At 34.3% G+C, this 15,337-nt stretch overlaps 1 protein-coding gene across 5 annotated transcripts in view; it reads left to right on the forward strand.

Annotated features, from left to right (window-relative positions):
• The window catches only part of FAM172A (family with sequence similarity 172 member A), a 420,413-nt gene that overhangs the window by 243,744 nt on the left and 161,332 nt on the right, over window positions 1-15,337 (forward strand). The window contains exon 9 of one of the 5 annotated variants that reach the window (XM_032846433.1): window positions 4,267-4,328. The exons of the other annotated variants lie outside the window; for them this stretch is intronic. Coding sequence (XP_032702324.1) covers window positions 4,267-4,284 — 18 coding nt within the window. The 3' untranslated portion in view covers window positions 4,285-4,328. The remainder of the gene's footprint in view (window positions 1-4,266; window positions 4,329-15,337) is intronic. 5 annotated transcript variants of the gene reach the window in all.

A 15,337-nucleotide genomic window follows, 5' to 3' on the forward strand; every position in this document is an offset into this window, starting at 1 on the left:
CCAAAATTGTTTTTCTTTTTTTCCTACATAGTGGAGAAAATATAGCAATTTAAATATTGTAACAAAAAGTTAAATCATAGTTGCTTCATCCTTTGAATTTTACTTACTGTAAATTGGAGTTTACATTTCACTATGAATACCAGACTACTCAAAATTCTTACATTCAAAATTAAAATTGGAACAAGGAAACATTTGAGTCCCTATAATTAACCTGCTACTTCATGCCTTTCTGATTTATTGTAAAGCACTGCATCTGATATCTAATACTTGAAGAGCTAAAAAGGGGTGTTATGGTGCTTTGATTTTATATCTCCATGCTTGCTCCATGTAAATACTAAAGTTTTCATAAAGCTTTAAGTCTAAGTAAAGAGGATAAAACAAATGAATGACATATTTACGTATGCCTTAGGAAAAAAAAAATCTTATTAACACTAAATGGAAACGTAAAATCTTACCAATGTAGAAAGCACTGGAACTGTGAAAACTAAAAAGTAAGCTATGTTTATCCTGTATAGTCTCATATTTCTCTTCATTGGCTAAATAAATGAGTGTTTTAAGATATCTGTGTCCTTTAAACAGCTAAATAAACAGCTTTACATAGTGAACTTTATATTAGATGTCAGAAATTCATATTTTACATAGGGTTTTGCTAAGGAAAGTTCATACATCAGCAACTAAAGGAAAATCACGTATTTTATTTTTAACATTGGAAGTATTTGCTACACACCTTTTAAAAAATGCATCTGCGGCTTTTTTCAAATTTAAAATTCGAAGTTAATGTAGTAACAGATATTTACTGGTTTTTATCCTTTTGGTAGTATCTTTATTATTGTTGCTGACACTATAATTCTTTTTTAAAATATGATTTTGACTTCTTTAAGGTTATGAAGGGCTTTTTTAAAATGTGAATTCCTAAAGGAAAATAGTGGGTTTAAAAACAAATGAAAAATGAAAATATTTAGGAAATAATTTTGCACAAGAACTTCCTTGAACACCCGATAATTGAGCATTTTTGATGTAGCCTTATACAGCATCTGACTTGCCTTCAACACCCTTTAACAGGGATAGAGCTTTGTGTACTAACTTTGTGTACTAAGTAGCTCTTGAGCTCATTATGCATTCTAATCAGATTTTAGAGTGGTTTTTGGAGATACACATTTTAACTTTAAAAGAAAAACTGCTCCTCTATCAGTAGGTTAACCCCGATAGAGAATAATCTTTGGTGACTGGGAATGATGATTATAATTTTATATCTTGAATTATTTTTCCTACAACATTTTCATTTATTCCCTGTTCAAGAACTACCTGAGACAGTGTCTGCTTTTTTTATTAAGGTTTTCATTTCCAGTTCATGAATACAAACATACTGAAAATTTAACCTTCTGAAACATCAGCAAAATTCAGCTATGCGCAGAAATTTTAAGAAATCAGAATTTTGTTTGCACACTCTCGAAGGTAATGCTGAGTGTTTCTCCCATGATGTTTTCTTCCTCTTTGCTGCACTCTAGATCCCAGAAAGAGTTTTTAACCAGCTATTAAAAATAACCCATGTTAAGAATCTGCAGGAAGTGTGAGGTATCCATCAGTATATATTTACTGTCTGAAGCTGATATAGCTGTAAGGTTTTTTAGATCCAATTGATCTATTGCGCATGTTCCCTCCCTAGGTTGCAGGACGTGCTTCTATTTGCATAAGGCCCTGGGCAAGGTTCTTTCTTGCATTGATTGGCCTGTCCAAGGCAGCCTGATGTGTTCTTGCATTGATCACTTTGTCTTTTCTTGGAAGACAGTGTTACACTGAGTTCATCTCAAACATTCTAGGGAGAAGGTAAAACTTTACTGCAGATGTCTCAATTTTATTCAGATGTTCCTTTGAGTATAGGCCCTTTTTGCAAGGATAAGTATCTCTTTTTTTCTTAACTAATTTGGATGTTTCTGCAGTTTGAGTGCAGTGTAGACTAGATTATATTGAAAAAGCTACGTTAAAGAAAATTGCCAGAGTATATGCCATTTATCTTGTGCTATTTTTGTTTTTAAAACCGTGTATCTCGCTTCCAGCTTAAAACCATTTTCTTTAAAGATGATCTCTTAAACCTAGGCATAAACTAAAATTTACTGGTGTTGTGATAGGTTACCACTTATCTTTACTAGCTGTATAGATTCCTTAGTTTCAGTGAGACATGCATTGCTTTGTGTGTTTAAGAAAATAAGGAGTTTTATTAGTTTCACAGTGAAACAGTAGTCCAGAATGACTTGCCTGTTACTATTCATCATTATTAGTAAATAATGTAAATGTGAATGGTATGTCAAATACGGAAATTATTAAGCAGCTACATATCGGTATTAACTATGTAAACTTTATTTCATTATATCCTAACTTCTGTGGTGGTGTGTTACTTGGTGATAATGGGGACCTGAGTTTAAGAATTAAGTCTTCAACCAAATCTGTGAGAAGTTGAGCAATGAATGTTGTGCAGTTCAGCCCTCTTTATTGGCTAGTCCTTAAATCAACATTTATATTGTCTGCCAGAGAACATATTTGCCTACACAGCTAATTATCAAGAAAATGCCCATGACCCCCAACCTACTTACTACATCTTTAGTGAGGAACTGGTGAGACGAACGTAGGCTTCTGTCAAGATGCAGGGCAATATCCTCCTCCCGGCCAGCTTGCTGTTTCATCAAAGCCTATGTGAATTTATGAGAAGCTTTACTTTTGGCAAAGATTTAGAAATGTGTCATGGCTGAATTTGATTATTGTGCTGTTGGTAATTAAACTCTGCTACGACAATTCCTTAATGGTTTCAGAAAGCATATTTACTAACACTTTCTACAAATCAGGACATTTTCATATATGCTCTTTTATCTTCATTAAACAGGTCACTATTTCTATTGTTAAAGTATAGAAAATAAATGTCACAGGAAACCATTGCGCCAATTATTTCACTCCATGGTGTCACTGTGGCCTCACTTGGTATCACAGGACACAGAAACCTTCTATTTTAATAATTGTTTTGTAAAATTCGATAGGAAAATATAGAGATCATGTTTCTTTTATTTGCGTCAGAAATGCTAGAATTCATACTTTAAAATTAAACCTGGAATGAATTCACTGTTCATTATACAAGGGCAATAACCATGTCAGGTTGTTAGATAATGTCATTTGCAGTTTTAAAGGTGTCTCTAAAAGCTACAGCATTAATGAGATATATACATGAGTTAGATGAAATTTTTTCATCAAGTGGAAATGTCAGTAAACAGTTATTATTCATTTAAATAACATGTGTTAGAAAACAGGGCCATATATTGGAAAAATTAATTTTGGGGGTGATTGAAGCTTAAATTAAATTAAAATGTGTTAAGTTGTTGCTCATTTATATATATATTCATATAAATAAGAAAAAAGCATTCATAGAGTAATGATGTAATTTTTTCTAAAGTTTATTTTTTTTTCTAAAGTTTAAATATAAGTTTGGTAGTTTGGGAAAACAACTTATGAAAATACCAATGAAAAAGGCATAAGAAAGTATCGAAATGAAAAACCTCTCTAGTTACTTTTTTAAAAACAGCTCTTCAAAACTGAATCCAATCTGTGGAAACATGGATATTACCTTGCAACTTTTGTTCAGTGCATCTCAACTTTGTGCTGCAAGTATAGCTCTCTGAAATGGAATTGTATAGTGTTTGCACATTTTTTTCCAGCTAAAATGAAACGTACATCATCTTGCATAATTTACTTGTCTCTTGTGGTTAAATTTGCATATCTGAATGAGTAAGTATATATCTTAAGCTCTTGCTAGATGTAAAATAATCTCATGAGTGGAGGAGAGCTCTTTTACCTCAGAAGTCAGAGGAGTCTATATTTCACAGTACCCCATGATCAAACAAGCTAATTCAGATGCTGGAAAGTGCTTTTGCTTAGCTGTGTGGAGGAACCATTGACTACATACAGCCAACAAGTATATGGTGCGACAGGAGATGCATTGAAAACCCCTTATAGGACTGAATGACAACCCCAAGCACAAGTGACCATGTGCAACTATGAATAGGTATAAATACACACTTCAGCTGGCCAGATTTTTTGCTCTATAATTCAGTCACAATTGCTGTATTTCTCCTCCAAATTTACACCACATAATCAGCTGCTTGAATGGACCCACACTAGAGAAATAATAATTCAGTATTTGGTGGGGAAGAAAAAGAGCTTGGCCTCTGTGCTATTCTGCCAAGATGTTGTATCATGCCCACTCTTTTTATTACTGCTCAGGTACTGCTCAGGACCTGAGACTTAGAAGAGTCCTCCAGACTTTCCCGTGCAGGGATATCAAGATCTGAATATGAAATATGTTCTCTGTGCTCAGTCTCTTTGTAAGACATATCTGAGGAAACTTGGTGGGGGAGGGGATGGGGTGGGCTTTGTTTTCAGGTGCTGGGAAACATAAAGATGGTGAAATAGCTAGTAAAAAGTTGTCCACTGAAATCCATTACTTTCCCCTTTATCTAATGAAGAAGCAAGAAATTGCTAAAAAGCTTTCAAGCTTAATGGGTTTTCAAATACAGGAATAATTATTTTTAAATCATAGAAGGAAGGATATACTGATTTCAGCCCTCTTCTCACTTTTTCCCTGTGACAAAGCATCATATATTTATTGATGATTTCTAGAAGTTACCATATTTCCAGTGTATCATATCGTAAATCTGAGAATTTCTAGTAACACCATGGTAACTTAGTAGTAAAAATTATTAATCATTAACTATGTATTAAAAATGTATCTCTTCATAAAATCTTTAAAAAGAGTTTTTTGTTTGTTTAATGATATACAGTTTGATCTTTCATCTTTAAGGATATGCTTGTAAATTTCCTATCACTGTCTATGATAGTATTATATATAGCACTCTGGTTGCTTAAAAACTTAAGTTTTAATTGTAACTATGATTTTTAATTCACATTAGTATATGTAAAAGTTCTAAATTTTTCAAGATACAATTAAATATAAAAATCAGTAAGATATACTCTGTTTTATGCAAAAGTGTTACTTTTCTGAAAATAAAGCAAATAAATAAGAGGTTATATAATTTCTGAGTAAAATAGTAGCCTACTACCTTTCTCTTACTTTTCCTTACTCCTGCCCCAAGATAGTATTTTAAGAAATGGTATGTATTGGTTAATAAGCAAGTACCTACCACTGTTGGTAAATATAACCAGCTGTAAATATTTAAAATATCTCTGTGGCTAAAGAAATAATGTCAAAGACTAATATTTGCTTTCTGCTGTATTTGTTCTTTCCAACTTTTAACAATATTAAATCATTCCTGAAAGTATAGTACAGTTTTGCTTTATCGTCCTGAAGAAAATGTTTTCAGTGTAATGGTAGTTGTTGACTAAAAATATGCTATGGTCAATTATTTGATATGTATTTATGATTGTTTAAGTATGTGGAAGCACTTAATAATCTTTGTGGTATCATATGCCTGAAGAGATGGTTACTTGAAGGAATACACATATGTTAAGGAAATACCTTCCTTTGAAATTATTTAATCTCATACTCTTTTTCGGCCTCTAAGCACTTTACAAGAGTCTTCTTGTTTGTAGCTGTTTAGAACACAGATGCAAAAGAAAATCTGTATTTGAACATTCTTAATGTAGGCTTTAGAAAGTTAAAGCTAAAAGCTCACATTGTGAAAATTTATCTTTTTGGTGTCTGTGTACATATACTTTCAAACTCTTTTATCTGAGATGTTCTAAAGAAGAATCAAATGTAATCATGGTCATGTTAATGCTGGTGATAGAATACATGGATTACAAACCTTTTCCATTTCTTTTAACCTTATAGGAATAATAATAGCTCCTACTCACCATTTCTATCCAGCTGTGTGTGAACCTAGCTTCAGTCTTCATATTTCTAACCCAGCATCTTTCTCATTCAACAGGCATGGACCTGTTTATCTTACCCTTTTCTCCAACACAGAAAAGCTGGCCCAGACATTTATTCATATATCCCCTGAATCTACACTTACAGAAATGTTTTGTGTTAAGTCTAAAAAGTTCTCAATTTTTACCTCTGAGGATGGAAGCTTTTCTTAACAGTGCTCCATTATCTCTTAGCTTTTAGAAGTCATCGCTCTCTTTTTCTTGGGTCTTTTGGGAAGTGATGTGGGTCAGTGGCAGGGTGGGGTTGGAAATCTCATATCACTTTGTGCCTACATTAATAACAAATAATCGCCAAATATCTTATAGTGAAATTAAAGATGAAACTACAAATATCCATAAAAACAAAGATTTGTAAAAGAGATAAAAGAACACAACTACTTCCTAGAAGTAATGTTTTTGCCTATTGAAGACTTACAGGAAAGTACTTGATGTTTAGTGCTAATTGCAATAGCATTTTGTTCAACCATTCAGCAAAGTAAAAAATCGGCCCTCTCCCCTCACAATTATACAACTTTGGCTTTTCATTATCACCTATCTAAGCAGGTACCTATTTTTACTGATTTAGGATAAAATTCCCTTTCCTGCAGAAGTTTTAATGATGTAACGAAATAGGTATTAATACAATTAAATTGAACATAAATATGTCCATCTGCTTAACCCGAGATTTTAACAGCCCTGCCAAAGTTAAACTTCTTAAAAAACTCAACTGTAGGCATTTTGCAACTTTTTACTAAATTTAAATAGTTGGAAGTGTCAAGTTTCTGCTTTAGCCAGAAGTTATAGTAAAAGTCCTAAATACCTATCAACTTTTAACTATCATTTGGACCTTGTGTTTATGCATACTAAACTATTGCATTTACACCTTCCTCATTTTAAAGATGTAGCAATTTAAACGCACACTGGAATCCTTTCATAAAAGACTAATTATGTTCCTTGCTTTTAAAACTGCAAACTGGTAGTATGTGCATTACTGGTTTATGTGGGAAAGTAGTTGACAAATGATTTCCTATATAAATGCATGTTTTAAATAGCCTTGAACTCCTTTTTTTTTTTGCCTTGCATTTTTATGCAAATAAAATCTAGCAATTGTTTTTTATTAATTTGTTTTTCATTAGTAATTTCGTCATCATATATACCTAGTCCTCTGGCTTTTTCTGTCCTTTTTATTTATCATTTTTATTTGTATGGGTGTTTTCTTTTACATTGTTTTTGTTTGTTTGCTTTCATTTATGTGTTCTATATCAAAAATTGCTATTAATAAACTAGTAACCTAGACAGTATTTTATTGAAGGAGAAGCTAAGTTTACCTTTCTTGTCATCTATATCACTCTGTAGATATCTCATTGCTCTTTAAAAATAACTCCTAAGTTTTCTCATAGATTGTATTGAGAAAGATTATTACTCAGTTCAGTTCCATACAGTATGTGTAATTTTTTTTATATTTTAATTTTGTGTGTTGCATTTTCTTCTAAAGACAAATGTAGATTTTATCTATTTGTATTTCAAATTTTAGGATCCAGTATTCAGAACATGCACCGTAAAAATTAGACCGTTTTTAAAATCGGTCTTTAATATAGGCTAAATATGCTAATCTTCGCGTACCAGCAAAAAAGAGAAGAAATGTTGAAACACTCATTACAGGTTTAATTATAGTTTCGGATGGGTTTTCGGACTCCATTCTGGCCATTCCAGTTTAGCCATTCAGGCCATGCTGCCTGTATTGTGTATTCAGCAGTTCCTATTAGACGTCTTCACAGTGACTGATTCTGCTGGGCTTGCTGACACCCGCTTCATGCATGGCCTGCTGTGCTGGGTGGAATATTTTTTCTGAGCTGCCTGGAACATTAAGGACATCTTGGCCATGTCAGTCTGTGTACAGTGTGTGTATGTGTGTGTTCATGTGAGTATGCATTCCTGAGCAAATCAGTATTAAATAAATGATTAGGCGGCATAATTTTATATACATGTAAAATTTAAAATTTGAATAACAATGGATTTATAACTTATTACTGCATATATTTTTAATAATTTTAGTTCAGTCAACATTAGCAAGTTTCCTTTAGCTTTTAGTGTCTGTAATTATTGACACTAGGGGGCACTGCTTATCCTCAGTTGCATCTTTCTTCAGGAAATGAGTAAAAATACTCAGCTGATTTCTGTGCTCCTACTTTAATTAACAATTGAATTTAGAGAACTCTAGGCTATTTAATTCTTTGTTATTTTGGTTTTATTTCTAATGCCTATATGTAGCGCTAACAAAGGGGGTGGAGCTATTGATTCTCACAAACAAATACAGTATCCAGTGCCCCAAACAGTAACTTTTTTTTCCCCATTGGAAATGTCATTCTTGGCAAAACCAGAAGGGCAAGTTTGCCCAGTGATGAGGTTTAGATCCCTTGCCAGCTGTGCTTCTAGCCAGCAAGTGTGATGAACAGCTTTAGAAATCAAGTGAGAGAAAGCATTCAAGAGTTAGTGTGATTCATTTGGATAAAGGTCAAGAGAAAGATAAGCAAAGCATAAGAATGAAGAGCACAAATAGCAATAATTCGTACCTTTTTTGCTTATAGAATTTCACTGGTCTTATTTGTAATTTTTAAGCACGTACTTAGTTCAAAATTGACCTGTAGTTCTTCTAAAGTATTTTAAAGACTGTATTTAATCTTGTAATTTAGCTGATCATTTAAAAATGAGTAAAGAAAAGTGGATTCATGACTTTTCATAACTATATTTATAGATTAGAACCATGGCTACTAGTTGATAATCAGATGACAACACAACACAAATGACAACACAAAACTAAACTTTTTCAGTTAGCAATGATCATTTTATCTTCTTAAAAATTTAAAGGTTTATTCTGTTCATTAGCCTAAATACTCATCTTCACACTAAGGAACTACCTGTAACCTCTAAGGACATTAGTGAGTTTGTTCTATTTTTAAAACTCTCCCCCATCCTTCCTCCTGCTGCCCCCCTATCCAAAAGTGGAAAGTAATCAGTGGTCTATAAAATAAAGACAACTAATTTTTTTCTATTCTCCTAATTAATCAGATCTGTGGGAGAACTGGTAAAATTTTTATATTCTTCTTCTTTATAGTTGTAGCCAGCCATACATTATATACTAGAAAACATTCAGTTAGATCATGCCCTGGTTTTATTTGCTAAAGATACTGATTTTTAACTGAGTAATTAGAAATTAAGTATTTTTACAGATTTTAAACTTTTGATGGCATACATTTTACATCCAGACCAAAAAGGGTCAAAAATATTGCTAGTATAGAGAAGCTTGATCTAAACACCAGTAAAGTACCGGAGCATAAACTGATGGGCAGTTTTAAACAAAATGTATAAAATACCTTTGTTTTGTGGGACTCCATATTGGGTTCTACTACATGGGTATTATAACAAGAAATTACTTAAAATTTTTCTCAGAGAAATTGATATGTGCATTATCATGGTTGATTTTTTTCCTTTTCTTGATTTCTCGTGATTTCTTGATGTTTACTCAACAAGGTATGCTTTTAAATACAGTGAGTGACTAGTTTGGTGAGATTTCTTGGGGGAAGAAAACTTTCAAGGTTAATATACAGTTCATAGAGAAATATTATCTGTTAGTTTTCTTACAAGTATTTTTCTTATTATTCCTGTGTAACATAATATAAAAGCATTAGCTAATTTAGCCTCATCTCTCATCTTCAGTAATAGATTTGTCACTTACTAAAAATAGACACCCCCTATTTAGACCTTACAAGTTCGTAAACAAAACACTGATTAGTTAGTATGGGGCAGGTTTTGTTACATTCACAATTTTATAATTTGAAATGTTATTTTCCTAGTACTCACCATCTACAAGCAATCAGATGCCAGCCCCTTTATAATAGGTTTTTCTCCTCCTAGCAGGACATTGCTTTTGGCTATAAAAAGTTAATTTCAGATCCTGATATACTTGCATTAATTTTTGAGACAGTAGCTGAGTGTAGTACAGCAAAGAATAACATGAACATCACACCACTGTGCTGTAGCTAATCATTTATTACCTCAAGCCAGAGAAGCAGTGTTAATGTGAAGGCCGCAGTATGTCTATGAAAAAGATGGAAACCGACAAAAAGGTCTTAGAGGTGGCTTCCTAAAGGTCTTGAAAGAGGGGAACAAGAAGAAAGAGAAACAATAGCAACACTATCAGAAGGGGTACATTTCGATACTTACAGTGCTGGACATATTTGGAATTTTTTTATGATTAAAACAAATTACTATCTTGAATAACAGACCCCATCTTCTCTCCAAACATCTTTGCTTCAGAATGGGAAAGCTCATGGTAATGTTATCTTTTCAGAACCATAAGTGTTCTCTAAAAAACATATGACTGAGATGTTCATCAGCTGGGATGTTTGCTGTGATTCACCAATAAATTTGAATAATTTGACATAATTTCTGACAAAGATGAATGTTTCCACATTCATTTCCATAGTAAGGCAGTATCTACATGAAGAAACCAGTTTGACTGACTTTACCTACCATATTGACCAGAAAAAGAACAAAACAACAGCCATTTAGTCCACAGAATTAAAGCAGTTTATGTGTACAAACTACCGTGATGGCCTATCACCCCCAAAACTTGCATAAGAGTATGTCACTGTGGAGCCCATAGTATTACAAGGAGACATAGCACTAGGACAAATCACCAAGGACCTCATGGCAATCATGCCTTTGGGCAGTGTGGAGTGGCATAGAATAAAGGAGAAACATTATCATTTGTGGAATTTGGGGTTACAGCTAGGGCAATCCCATGTCTTTTGGAACTAGGGGCTGCATGTAAGTCTTTTCATTTTTTTCTCATCTGTACAGAAAGGAACTGGACTAGGTAATTTCTGGTGTCCCTAACAACTTTCCATTCTTCTCTTCAATATTATAGGTAGAGCCATATCAGCATTAATTAATATTTACTGGTTTCTGTAAACTGTGATGTAGTCATTCTTTTCTGTAAAACACCATAAGAGCTATAACTGCAATGTATTCGTGACTATTCGAATGTATGTCTTAAGGCATTAGGGTCTAACTCATCCACTCCCACAGGCCATTGAAAAGTGGTATCAATATCAAATTAACAACTAGAAACATTTGATTCAAGTACTGGAAAATTCAGCAATGAGTTATTGTCTTTTTCTGTGTGAGGAGGAAAATGACTAATAGATCATAGTACGTTCTGGTGGTTACGTAGGAAGAGACAGACTTAGGGAAGCTGACAACTTAGTGACAGAAAGTAGTATGGTAGATTTCATCATGACACCCACAGTGAGGAATGGCAGGTTGGGTTCTTGTGAAAGGGGCTTAGGATCAGAACTATGGAAATTCAACATTTGTTCCTCATGCCTATGCATTGTCTTCTTTTGTGCTCTGTCTGTGGCAGTATCTTTTTTCCCCTGTCTTGTTACACTCCTGATTATGATAACCTTCGCTACAAGGAGTCACTGTTTCTTTTTCACTGAAGATTTCTTCTTTTAACTTCTCTTGAATGTCATTCATAGGCCTCCCTTCAGACACATTGTTGTTTTGTTGATATTTGACCTCTGTTCTCTCATACATATATGTCTAGGAGGACAGCGTAGAAAGTACCAACTGACCCCTTCCCTTTCGCCTTATCTCTTCAATAAAGTTTTTCTGAAAGCACCTCTCTTGTTCGCCCATTTCCGCACCATGTCTATTTCATTTATAATCTCATTATATGAAACCTATGTGTAATTCTGTTTTGTACATTTTCTTTTATATTATTCACATTCAGGAAACTAGTGTAAGAATTTCAGTCTGTAGTGCTGTCAGTCTGTCACCTTTCATGCACTACTCTAAAAATTCAAAAATTCAAATGAAGTAATTACCCTGATATGAAACAGTGACATATAATTGAATTTCTAAATTAGTGAACTCCTGACTCCTTTTTACATCTTTGCCATTTTATAGGATTTCATACTGGCTATACTGGCTACTTAACAAAAGGTGTGATGCAACAAAAATTCTGCCTCCTACTATAATAAATACTGATGCTTATTAAACATCATGCACTGCACCAAGTATATTTACTTTAGATTTCTTGCAGTTTGGGTTATTTCATACTCATGAAACAGAGGCAGTATTTAATGATAGTGAAATATAGACCCTAAATCACTGCCTCAACGAGTGGAATCTCCCCCAAAGAAGTGCTGGTGAACAGACACATGAAGGAAAATGGAATTTAAAAAAAAAAAAATAGCCCAGAGAATAATTCTCCTTCATTCACACATCAGGCCTTCCTTGGTATAAATTTTTCACTGCCATCTTGCATCAGAGCTGTCATCAGATGTCTAAATGATAGGTTTCAGGGTTCTCCTCTTCCTGTTAGTGATCTGAAGTGCTACTCCAGCGTTTTCCATTACAGTGGATATTGATAGAGGACACTTGGTATATAGCAACTGTTGTTTACAGTTCACTAGTGTATGAACTCAGAAGTGCTCTTTTACTGCATATGGTATATGTGTATGTGCTCTATCTGTGAAATGAAGATATAGCCATATACATAGAGATAAATAGCTACTTTCGTTCCAACCCCATCTTTTCTTCCAGTTAATGTTTATATGGTTTTGTGCAGTAAATACAATCCTAGAAAGTCCTATCTCAGATGAATTTATTTCAAACTATTCGAACAGACTTACTTACTTTATCACTTCAGAAATGTGAGATGGGCTTTCATAAGAAAAATGACTCCAACATATAATCAGAATCATATTTTAAAATCCCAACTTAAAGGATTGTCCTCCATTTGTTGGTCAGTAGAGTGCATTTAAACAGCCCTCATAAGTAGTTAGTCGAATAGAAATTTCTTCCAGCAACAGTATTCACTTGAATGTTTAAGTAGGCACACAAGCTCCAAGTACTTAACATAAGCTCCCAGGTAGAAGAGCCATCTGGAGATTCTTGTTCAAATATTTTCAAACAATGGAGGAAGTCTATGACTTATACTTATTATAATGATGCCACTTTTCCCTTAAAAATGGGTATTAGCCTCTTCCCAATGTTTGGTAACTCTAATAACCCACAATTGATTAACACATCCTGTTTTAAGAATATTTAAGTGGTCTTGCTTTCCAGTATCACCAGGTCAATGCCTACGTTGGAATCTAAAAGTAAGAGCCCCCCCTTCAATTTATGCCACATATCTTTGCATAAACCTGAGCCCTGCATTTGGAGAAATGTGTTATGATCAGATGAAGATTAACCTCCATTTCTAGAAGCAAAAGACTCAGAACCATCTCAGGACTCAGAGTAACTAAGATCTGGAAAGAATCAAAATCTCAATTGTTTTTATTCAGTCCCCAAATTCATACAGCTCAGTCGTTATCTTCTTTATATCATAAAGGCTGAGATTTGAAAAGCCAACCCAACTGCTTTTACAGTGAAACCTCTCTGTTGATGCTCACCCTTCCTTTTCCCCTCCCAATACCACCAGGTTTGAGTTTATCGTGGCAGACATTAAGTGACTGTTGCATACTTTATTTAAAGCTTGGAATTATTCTGCATTCAGATTTGAAACCACAAGGATACCTTGCTTTATCTGACATATATATTTCATTTGAAATCCAGGAAATCAAATCATTCCCAATGGATTTGTAAGATAATTTTGAAATTTTGTGATTTTTATGTCTTTGTACTTTTTAATAGTCAGTGTGTCTTCATATTTTTCCCTTATAATCTTTAGTTGGGGGGATAATGCAAAATTTGACGAGATAGATAATATGGTATTAGATTATGAGAGATCAAAAATCCAAGAGAAATGTACTTGATCTCAGAGATATAGTGAGTTAAATCATAATGCAATCTTGAGTACACATAATGCAATCTTGAGTACAGTAAAGTGCCAGGCAGATTGGAAGGACGATTTAGATTTTTTTTTAAAGATTTTATTTATTTGAGAGAAAGAACACGGAGGGAGAGAGAGAAGTGGACTCCCCACTGAGCAGGGAACCAAACGTGGGGCTCCATCCCAGGACCAGGAAATCATGACCTGAGCCAAAGGCAGATAGATGTTTAACTGACTGAGCCACCCAGGTGCCCCTAGGACAATTTAGATTTGAATGGACAATTTCAGTTATGGCCTGTGGTGGATATTGTGATACACTTCCCGGTTGCTCCTTCAGAAAAGGATGTGTTGCTCCAATTCTTGGGAGTGCTTTCAGCAGACAGCTTTCAGCTGTCAACCCCTTCAAGGATTGCCTTGGCTTTTGTGGGGCCCATATTCAAAGATAGAACAGTATGGGAGATTAAAGGCCAATCCATCTGGGCCCAGCTTGGAAAGACTCTGAAAGGTCATTCTAGGTCCAGAGCTTCCCTGGAGTTGTACAAGATTGTCATTAGACTTCCATCTTAATCTGACTTCTCTCTCTCTGCCCATTCCTGCTCTGTTTCCCACCCACCCTCACCCGATGTCCCTGCCACCTTCCTCAGATGTTGATTGTAAGAACACTCCTTTGTGAACATCCTGTATGCTAAATTTTTTTCCTCGGGAACCCAACCTACGATATAGTCTACTTCTAAATACACCAAACCAGACATCACTCTAACTCGTTGGCCATCACTTTACCTGATCTAGTCCATTTCTGTAGATAGCATCTCTGTTCATTCCACATGTAGATTCTGAGTACCTGTGATACGTCAGTCATTGCAGTGGTGATGTGTTACTGACCTGGCAAATATGATCTTGCCCTCATGGAGCCTACATCTCAGTGGGAAAGAAAGACTGTGAACAAAGCATTACCAGTGTAACAAGTATTTCCAAAGTGAATACGTAAAGTGTTACATACAGATAGCCATGATGTAAGAACATGGGATTTGGAGTTAAAAGATCTAGCAGTGCCACTTAATAACTCTGTGAATATGGGCAAGTCACTTACTTTCTCTAAACAGCAATTTCCTCATCTAAAAACCAGGTACATAATCCCTCAACTACTTAAAAAGAAATTGTTCCGTCTAATGAAATCATCTGTCTGTAAGTACTCGGAATATTAAAGGGCTCTAAGAACTGATCTGAACGTGCCTTCCATCCTAAATTGTGAATTCTTCCCAAAGGTCAGAAATTTTGTTTTCCTCAACTTTGTAGTAATAGTGCTTTACCTAAAACAGTTGGTAAATTAGAGTATCACTTTCCCTGCTAGTGCTAGGTAATAGGGTATACAGTTTTCAAAATATATTGAAAATGGATAGGCAATTGGAACCTTTTTTTTTTTACGAAAACCTGAATTTTTAACGAAAATATTATGAAAGGTATAACATAACTGAAAACTTTAGTAAAATTTCAAATACAGCAGACATCTATGTGGAAGTTCAAAGCAAAGATTTCTTTTTTTCCAGGTCTCAGGAGGTATAATTGATGACTGAAAATTGT

Source organism: Lontra canadensis, unplaced genomic scaffold, assembly GCF_010015895.1.
Source record: "Lontra canadensis isolate GAN:19392208 unplaced genomic scaffold, GSC_riverotter_1.0 scaffold4, whole genome shotgun sequence".
NCBI lineage: Eukaryota > Metazoa > Chordata > Mammalia > Carnivora > Mustelidae > Lontra > Lontra canadensis.